Source organism: Acromyrmex echinatior, chromosome 19 (assembly GCF_024713525.1).
Source record: "Acromyrmex echinatior isolate Ae372 chromosome 19, ASM2471352v2, whole genome shotgun sequence".
NCBI lineage: Eukaryota > Metazoa > Arthropoda > Insecta > Hymenoptera > Formicidae > Acromyrmex > Acromyrmex echinatior.
Genome location: NC_141870.1, coordinates 3,514,126 through 3,524,213, shown reverse-complemented (window position 1 = coordinate 3,524,213; position 10,088 = coordinate 3,514,126). Strand labels below are relative to the sequence as shown.

At 29.8% G+C, this 10,088-nt stretch overlaps 1 protein-coding gene across 9 annotated transcripts; it reads left to right on the top strand.

Annotated features, from left to right (window-relative positions):
* The first annotated feature begins 637 nt into the window (after window positions 1-637).
* Window positions 638-10,014, top strand: Psi (P-element somatic inhibitor). 9 transcript variants are annotated; one of them, XM_011059123.2, is made up of 14 exons: window positions 638-1,018; window positions 1,473-1,551; window positions 1,674-1,853; window positions 2,205-2,334; window positions 3,419-3,673; window positions 3,780-3,954; window positions 4,095-4,301; window positions 4,432-4,618; window positions 4,803-4,960; window positions 5,033-5,141; window positions 5,222-5,383; window positions 5,528-5,736; window positions 5,825-6,104; window positions 9,815-10,014. In XM_011059123.2, exons 1-13 carry the CDS (start codon window positions 935-937, stop codon window positions 6,083-6,085), a joined length of 2,196 nt encoding a protein of 731 aa, XP_011057425.1. In that variant the 5' UTR covers window positions 638-934; the 3' UTR covers window positions 6,086-6,104; window positions 9,815-10,014. The 9 variants fall into 9 exon arrangements, with proteins under 9 accessions (XP_011057425.1, XP_011057421.1, XP_011057424.1 ...); XM_011059119.2 differs by having other exon boundaries at window positions 5,825-6,111; XM_011059122.2 differs by lacking the exon at window positions 9,815-10,014 and adding an exon at window positions 7,729-9,083.
* The last annotated feature ends 74 nt before the right edge of the window (window positions 10,015-10,088 follow it).

Here is a 10,088-nt window from a genome sequence, read left to right as displayed (position 1 = left end):
TTGCTTATTGTTAACCCTTTTCTTTTGTTATATATTATAGTGTTTCATATTATGAGCAGCTATATGAGGAATATTTCTAACTATTCAGCAAACGTATAAAGAGGTAAAAATGATTATAACTATAAGTGTAACTCCGTGTAACTTTATTCATTAAGGATAATACTTGTGCAAACCGTTTATGCAAATTATAAGAAACGATCGAGCATGACTTAATTGTGTAATTTTATTCGTTAAGAATAATGTTCATGCAAACAGAACGTGTAAGTGAAATCGGATTACAAAAAGTTTTTACAAGAAATGATCATAATATAATAATAACTGTTGTAAAATTCTTGAATATGATTAATTTATGCATTTAGATCCAGTGAGGAATTAAGAGCAAGACAAATCATATTAAAGAATTTTACAACAATTGGGCTGCGTTCGGAAATATCACTTGGGTATCTCTGTGCATCATCTTATCCTTGTTTAAAATTGGATAAATAACAAGAATAAAATGATGTGCGAGGAGGACTAAAGTGATATTTCTGAACGCAGCCAATCTTGACCATTCTCGGTAGCATTGCACCACGTGATCTCGCGTCTCTAATTATCGACGAATCGTGATGAGGGCGCAGGTTTTCGCAAGTTTCCATACTAAAAAGACCGCGCACCCAACGGCGGACGCTTGCGCTGTGTCGTTCCCCTGTGTTCCCCCGTGAAAGTACGGTTCTTTCACTCGCGACTGTCGTAAAGTGAACAAACTTGTCTTTTCTTCGCGTACGGCGTCGTACGTTCCATAAAAGTGGTATTTCTTGCGTCTGCAGACCGTTTTTGTTCCATCGCGTTACCGTTCGCAACAGTGAGACGGATCGTTGGGACAGCCGGTGATTGAACCAGCACCAACAACGTTAACTAGATTCCTCAACCCGTCCCAATAACTTCATGCACCAACATGAGTGACTACTCAGCGGTCGCTCCGCCTCAGAACTTCAGTCAAAGCACCGCGTTCGCAGCGGCACTCCAACGCGCCAAGCAGGTAATTACGATTCTGCGATGGACACGTCGACGACGGCGGACGGCATCGTATCAGTCGTGTGCGTCTACACGCGAGTTGAGCGTCACTTCCTCGAATCCTCGCGGCAATTCGCGGCCGTTCCGACGCGACAGTTATTTCTCGAATTACTTTATTTTATACACAGTGAACCGATTTTGGGAAAATTTCTGCGATATACAAGTCTGGCTAGATTGAACCCATATTTATAAATCTCTTAATATCAGAATAGGATTCGTTTATAATATTTCGTTCAGTTTTCTTTTTTTTTTTGTAGTGATAACCAATTTGGCTCGTCTGAGGATATTATAATGTTTGTATAATATAATATTTGTAAATATTTCATTTAACTGAAATATTTATACAGAAGTATATAATAATTCAGTTTAGAAAGTAAAGCATTCTATTCTAAATTTATACCTTTGATTAATCTTTCCAGATTGCTGCGAAGATAAATCCTGGTGGTGCGCAAAATAATCAGGATTCCAAGTTAAAACGTCCTCTTGAAGATAGTTCAGGTAATACATTGTATTTAAAAATATATTGATCTCTTCTATAGATCTTTATTAGTGAAGGTTAACAAATTTTTCAGATTCGTTTATATTCTGTATTAACATTGCATTATGTTTTGTATTTTTAGAGCCAGAAGCAAAGAAAATGGCATCGTTAGTAGCAGATCCTTTAATAGGTATTCGTGGAGGACCTGCAGGTAATTCCATTGGAGATTCAAGTGGTCAAGGAGCCAGACCGCCTTCTTCCAATCCATTATGTAGTATGTGTAATGAAGATATCAGAGTTCCAGACAAAATGGTTGGTTTAAGTAAGTAAAATTATGGAAGAGATTACTGGTATTCTATGTATGAATATTCTATAATATGTTACATTAAATCTGTTCTTATTTAAGAGCATAACTATGTTATGATATCTTATTTAAGAGCATACTATGTTATGATATCTTCAGTTTATTATTTATATGACATTATATGATAATATTACCATATAAATTTAATAGCTTAAGTATTATTATTGTCTTAACATTAATCTAGAAAATACTTGTTGCGTTTTAGAATAGTTATGTGTATTGTTTTTGTTGTATCGATTAGTAATTGAAATGTAATAATAGGAGCATTAGATATGTAATTACGTTTAAGTAATAATAATATATTTACAGTAATTGGCAGAGGTGGAGAACAGATAACAAGATTGCAAACTGAAACAGGATGTAAGATTCAAATGGCACCAGAAAGCGGTGGGCTACCTGAGCGTGTTTGCACGCTAACTGGTTCACGAGAAGCTGTCAAGTAACTTGTTTTCCCTTCTTATTTCGTTAATTTTATAACTATTTTGTATGCAATGCAATACCATAACTTTATATCACGATGAATGATAAGAATTTACCACACAATGAATGATAATGAATTTACTTTTGTCTGTTGACTTTGAATGCAATTATTTTATATTTTATTGAAATGGGATATGATTGTCAGTTCAAGTTCTATGTTTATAGATTCTGGGTGAAAAATACTTTCCAAAATTAATTGTAAATCAGCCAAGCAAATCTGCTATCCTCCTTAAATTTATATAGGGACATTTTACATTCTAATTTATTTAAGTGTAAATGTTTTCACCACACTCCCATCTTGTCACTCCCCCAAAATGACTGAAAAATTGTTTTATATCAAACTGCGATGTTATGACAATGTATAAATATTGCACAATGCTTTATGATCCTATTATTAGTGTAATTGAGATACAATTTTAATAACAGCTTGTGTATGTCAGTATATTTTATACGCTACAATTTCATCCTAACATGCATTTTACAAATATAAGACATATGCTTTCGCATATTGAAATTATGAAATGTTTTACAGAATTTATTTAGCTCCTGGATGCCAATAGCGGGTTCAATACTTGACTTTCTATAAGCTTCAGAATTTCTGACCATTGAAAATTGATTAATGAGTTGATCTTTTAATTTAATAATTTTGTATTTACTAATAGTTTTTTGCTTTTAATAGGATATGGAGAGAGAAAAAGGAAGGAAGGAGGATAGGATATGCATGGGGACGTGTTAATCACAACATGAAGAAAATTTTATTTATTTATTTGAAACTGTTTAAATTTATATATGGCATTTTAATACCTATATATGGCATTTTGATATAAAATTTTTGAAACCTTTTATTATACCTTTTGAAGATATTGGTCATTAGAAAAGAGAACTATATATTACAAATGTGATATATAATTTTGATCCGTAATAGATATTAGTGCATATTTATGTGTTGCAAACAAATTTTATTGTTGTTGATTAAATCTTTTGACACATGTAAAACAGTTTAGTTGAAAAAATATTGTACTTTGGTATTTTATGTGTTTCAGTCGAGCAAAGGAACTTGTGTTATCAATAGTAAATCAAAGAAGTAGAAGTGAGGGAATCGGTGATATGAATATGAGTGGTAGCGGTAGCGGAATGATGGGACATCCAGGATTTGTTGAGATAATGATTCCAGGTCCTAAAGTCGGTTTGATAATCGGCAAAGGAGGAGAAACCATAAAACAACTTCAAGAAAAATCTGGAGCTAAAATGGTTGTTATTCAGGAAGGGCCATCTCAAGAACAAGAAAAACCTTTAAGGTAAAATACACAAATATTTTTTTTGCATATACAAATAATTATCTCTTTTAACTTGATCTATGAGGACAATATGGCATAATTATTTAAAGCTGATATCTTTTTGTAGAATAACAGGAGATCCTCAAAAAGTTGAATATGCAAAGCAATTAGTCTATGAATTAATAGCTGAAAAAGAAATACAAATGTTTCATAGAGGAGGAAGAGGTGCTACTGATAGAACGGGAAATTATTCTAATGATAGTGGTTTTAATCACGGTCCTGCAAATAGTGATGGAGTAGAGGTTAATAATGATTTTTATTATGTTACAAGTGAATGTAATTAAAAATGTTTATTGGCTGAGAATTTAACCGTAGAGAGAAAAAGAAATTGAGTGATGCATCTTTTTATTCTTAAAATTTATAAAATTATCATATAATATAGGTACTCGTTCCAAGAGCCGCAGTTGGTGTCGTTATTGGTAAAGGCGGAGATATGATAAAAAAGATACAAGCGGAAAGCGGAGCTAAAGTTCAGTTCCAACAAGGAAGAGAAGAGGGCCCTGGCGATAGAAAATGTTTATTGTCAGGGAAGCATCAAGCCGTTGAACAGGCTCGTCAACGAATTCAGGAATTGATTGATAGTGTCATGGTAAATAAATTTTATATATTTATGAATTTGTTAGAATGCATACGTCTATATACAAGCTAATAGCATAACATTATAACCAATTCTCCTCATTCAATTTTTAAGTATAGAATATGTTATTCTTTATTTTCAGAGGAGAGATGATGGTAGAAATAATATGGGAGGCAGAGGCAGCGGCCCGAGAGGTAATGGTTTTGGCGGCAATCGTAATCCAAATGAATACGGAACTTGGGATAGACGACAAGGCGGCCCTATGCAAGATAAAATTGAAACAACGTTTACCGTTCCTTCTTCCAAATGTGGCATTATAATTGGCAAAGGTTTATTTTATTCAGTATATGTGTTAATTATAGAGTTATATATTATTAAAACCTCCAATCTTAAAGATTTAAAAAAATCTTGCTTATTTTATTCTGAATTACATTTAATAAATGTACATAATGTAATATATGTAATGTTCTCTTCTTATACGTTATCATGCATTAAAATTTTTATTTATTCTAGGTGGTGAGACTATTAAACAAATAAATCAACAGACAGGAGCACATTGTGAATTAGATAGAAGGAATCAAAGTAATGAGAATGAAAAGATTTTCATTATTCGAGGAAACCCTGAACAAGTCGAGCATGCAAAGAGAATATTTAGCGAAAAGCTGGGCATGGTACATTTAGTTATACATATATCTCTTAACATAAGATATTTTTTTCGGTAATATTTTATTTATTATTTAAAGGGTCCAGCTGGTTCTTCATATACTGCAGCACAAGGAGCAGTGGGATACAATCCAAATTGGAATACAGGATATCAAGCATGGCCAAACCAACCACAATCCACTGATGGAAGTATGTATGGTTTTATGATTCCTTATAGCATGCAAGGAGGTAAGTGTTACATCTATTACGCGATACATTTACTCTTACAGACAATCCTAATCAAGCTCCTGTACAAGTCAATCCACAGACTGGTCAGCCTGACTATAGCGCTCAATGGGCAGAGTATTATCGGTCATTAGGCATGCATAGAGAAGCAGATATGATCGAACAACAAGCAAAACAAGGAAAGCAAGATCATAATCAGCAAGGAGGTAAACATGTTTACAATGTTATATTGTAAAGAAAATCTTTGTTGACAGATGTAGCATAATTTTTTGCCCAAATTTTACCAAACATTAAAATATTTTCTAAAATATTAAAATATTTTTAAATACAATGTTATTAAAATATTTTAGGCAATTCACAAAACCAGTCTAATCCGACAACAACGGGTACCGCTGGGCCAAATCAACAGCCACAACAACAGGCGCAGCAACAACAGCAGACAGGTGCTGCACAAAATGGCGGTCAAGCTGATTATAGCGTACAATGGGCAGAATATTACAGAAGCATCGGTAAAATAAAAGAAGCGGAAGCGATAGAAGCTCAAATGAAGGCGGGCAAGGTATTTTCCTTAAAATATAATATTCATTGTTGTACTTTAATATGTTGTATTTTTTTATATTGTGATATCATATGTAATATTATTGCAGCTCGGAATGCAAGGAAACCAAATGGCCCAGCAACAAATGCAGACTCTTCAGGGACAATCGGCTGGTCCACCAGGTACCACGCCTAATGCATTCCCTCAAGCTTACGGAAGTTATCCAACGATGAACGCTGGTTCTGCGCCAACTGGTTATTACGCAGCGAATACTGGATCCAATTCTCAACCACAGACGGGACAGCAAAACCCATCTTTTCCAACAGGATATCAGAATTATCCATATACACAGTCCACTTCTGAGAATTAAACTTCCATTTGAAAAAAAGGCAAGCTGTAAGTAAATCTTAATACGATACACACACACACACACACACACACACACACACACACACACACACAATAGGCGTTCAGAAAATTGTATGAAGCATACAATTTTAAGGATATATTATAGATCAAGTTAATTATTACAATTTAATTTATCTTTATTTGACAAATAGGTTTTTGTAAAAAAAAGTTTATTTCATACAGTAAATAAAAATCTTTGTTTAATAGTGATAACTGTTAAATGAAAAACTAAAAAATAATGATTATGGTTCATATAATTTTCTAAATGTTTCTTGTTGTTATATTAAACTGATATAAATTTGAGTGTTTTGTTACATATTGATAAAATATATAAATCCAACATCAAGAAGTCATAATTTTTATTTTGTTTGTATGCAGTCTATTACTCTATTGAAAATTTGATTATTTAATAGTTACTTAATGGTTAAATTATTTATTTACCTTTAGTTATATTATTTTGATACTCATCTTTATATTGGTTTGATATTCCAATATATTATAAATCAATGGTGTAAGAATAAGGAAATGTTATCTACTGATATTCATTGAACCTCTTTCAGGGAATTTGAATTAAACTTTTACAAAACATAAAATATATGATAATTTCACGGTTCAAATGATGATTTGTATAACGATATATTTTACACCTTTGAAATAAAATCTGTTTCTTGTGTATATGGATTATCTCTTTTTACCATAATTATTTGTTTATTTCAGATAGTTTTCAGATAGCTTTCCATCCAGATGCGGTTAATACCTGCTATATCTCCATATATACTTTTATCATAACTAGTTGACTGCTTCATAATCTTCATATATCTTTGAGAATGTCATGAGAATCGATTATATTCTGTTTATACTATAAAACGTCTTGTGTTTTTTATATATATACACGTACATATATATATATATATATATATATACTATAGGATATCCATCGTTCTAAGTTTAAGTAACAAAAAGTATCGAACAAGAGAAGTTAATTGAAATTAATATTATAAATAGTATCAATATGATATCTGTGTTTTACTTATCATATTGTATGTATTTTTGTTCCATAACATGTATTATTGTAATATAAGTTGAAGCTGGCAGGTGAAGCAGCGGTCAGAAAGTGGAACGAGGGATCGACATCTGTACCATTTTATTGCCATCCTCTCTCTTTCTCTCTTTCTCTATCTATCTCTTTATCTGTCTATCTATCATCTATCTATCTATCTATCTATCTATCTATCTATCTATCTATCTATCTATCTATCTCTTATTCTCTCTTTCATTAAACTTGTTAAACTATATCTTTAGAAAAATGCGTTGTTATAAACGATATATTACTATAATAGATTATTACATATATCTTGATAAGACACTTATTTACCTGAAACACTCGTGTTTTATTATAACTATAAAACTCTTGACTATACGAAATGCTATAATTGATACAGCTGCCATGTGTTTCATTACCCCCATGAAAGTTCTTCTACTATGTATACGAAAAATGCATAATATGACATTTATATATGCATATGTTCTATTGCACTTGTGTTAAATACAATGTTACTTTGGTTTTTCGTTTGCTTTCTCGTGAAACACCAATACTATTTTTAGATATTTGGAGCAGCCAATTAGAGAGGTTTACCCGTCCTACAATAAGTCATGGCATGGGACATCTACAGTTTAAAATGTTTCATTCAGCATTAATCTACATGTATACAAAGGAATCAGGACCTGCGAACCAGAGATTAATCGAACGGGATATACATAACTCATAATATGAAATATAATTTACTAACAATATTCTAAATATTGCTTAGCCAGTATTATATGTGCTTTTATACGATATACATAACGAAATATATTGGCTTTTCATTTCCGATAATTAAGTATCAAAAGACTTAACTAGTCATATGTAAAATATTTCAAATTTTTGTATATCTTTTTATTACGTGTTTCAACTAATTTATATAAATGGATACAGAATATATCCATTCAGGTTGGAAGCTTTTTATCCGAAGTATACATTTTTTGGTAAATTTGATTGACAAAAATTTTATCAGATACAATTTCTTTTAATAGTCTTTATTTTTCATACTAAATGAAATAAAGTTTACAATTAAGATTGTATTGAAGTAAAATTGATTTACCATTAATAAAAGATTAATTTTATTTTAACGCAATTAGAAACTTTATTCCATTATATGTAATATATCAATGTGCTTCCTTATTAATGCAATTATTGTACTTTTTGATCTTGTCTTAATATTTCTCGTCTATAATATGCAATATTTGAAACAATGTGTATAAAATAATACATTAACTATACTGATTAAAAAGAGATAAAATTTGAAATATGTCTAATATCCAATAATCTTTCTAAATATATTCGTAAATAGTAAAGCATCTATAATGAACTTAAAAACACATATCTATATTCATTTTTCGGTCAAAAAGAAAGTTAATAAAAATCTTAGTATTTTGTTAAGTAATTTTATTACAATTGAAAGTTAGGTAGGAATAAATAATTACATATTACTATTTTCATTAGCTTAATGCAATATAACGAACTGTTAAAAAAATCAATTTATGGTTTCAACTACAGTTTGATTGTAATGTTAAAAAAAAATTACACATTTAAAAAAAAATATGATTCCACACAAAATTTATATGTTTATGTTTATACAATTATATTATTTCAAGAAGCATGAATTACTTTTAGAAGATAATTTGAAAAAATTTGTCATTTCTCTTAAGATGAAAAGGATATTATTTCAAAATTAATATAAATTTATGTAAATTTATATAAATTTACATAAATTTATATTTGGCTTTGTTACTTATGTGTTTGATGTAACATAGGAAGTATGTATCTAGACATGTAGTAATACTTTTTTTATGTTAGTATTTATATATATCTTCCACGCATTAATATTTGTTAATAAAACAATTTATGTTTTCATTTAGTACATTTTGTGGCATTATTTCAATTATATTTATAATTTAATTAAAAAATATTTATAATACATTTATTACATACATTACTTGAAAAATGTTTTGAATAAGGTATCACACGAAAAATATATATAATTACATGATTTTTTCTTTACATTATTTAGACATTACATTTTATAAATATAATGCATAATCGAGTAATTTTCGTAAATATCTCTTCTTTCACAATATGAAAATTTTTCGTTGTAAATTTTTTACGTAATATTAAAAATATTATTTCATAATATTTTTAATATTACTTTGCACAGATATTAATTATTAAATAAAATTAGAATGGTAAAATATAATGTAATAAGAAATGTATTATAAGTAAAAAAAGAGGAACTTTTCTCATGGATCATAGATTAGGTTTAATTATATTCGAGGGATTATTTATGTACAAGTTTCAAATATCTTATACGAAATTTATTTATTGCGATTATAATATAGAAAATCTGATAGAATATAAATAGGGCGATTGTTCGCTCCATATACATTACTGGCAAGTATTTTAATCAATTATATTGTCAAACCTCTAGTATCAGTATTTACAACCTCGTGAATTATGTTTTTGTTTTATTATAACAGCACAATAATATTTCTCTTTCTTTTTATGTACTATAAATTTCTTTTATCAGTTAAAATATTTTTCTGTTATATTTTATACTTTGTGCACATAATTAATTAATATTGGCGAATGTTTCAGGGACAGGCGCAGAAAACTTTCCAGTTTCTCTGATCAAGAGAAGCAAATAGTAAATACGTATGAAAAATTTTTACTTATAAATATTTCTGTAAAATACTAAATCGAAAGTAGAGTTTACTATAGTACAGTGCACATTTCATATAAGGATTGTAAAATACACATGTGCATATTCATAATAAAAAGAACAATGACACATATAAGCCAGCATTACTCATTCGTTGTTTTAAATATGAAATGTATAATTAAGGATAATTAAAGCATCTCAATTTATGGC

Bases quoted from the DNA above. Each gene is read 5' to 3' on its own strand.
- Psi (XM_011059123.2), top strand. From the start codon at position 935: ATGAGTGACTACTCAGCGGTCGCTCCGCCTCAGAACTTCAGTCAAAGC. The intron at 1,552-1,673 runs GTAATACATTGT...TTGTATTTTTAG, and splicing joins TCCTCTTGAAGATAGTTCAG to AGCCAGAAGCAAAGAAAATG. The intron at 4,961-5,032 runs GTACATTTAGTT...TATTATTTAAAG, and splicing joins TTAGCGAAAAGCTGGGCATG to GGTCCAGCTGGTTCTTCATA.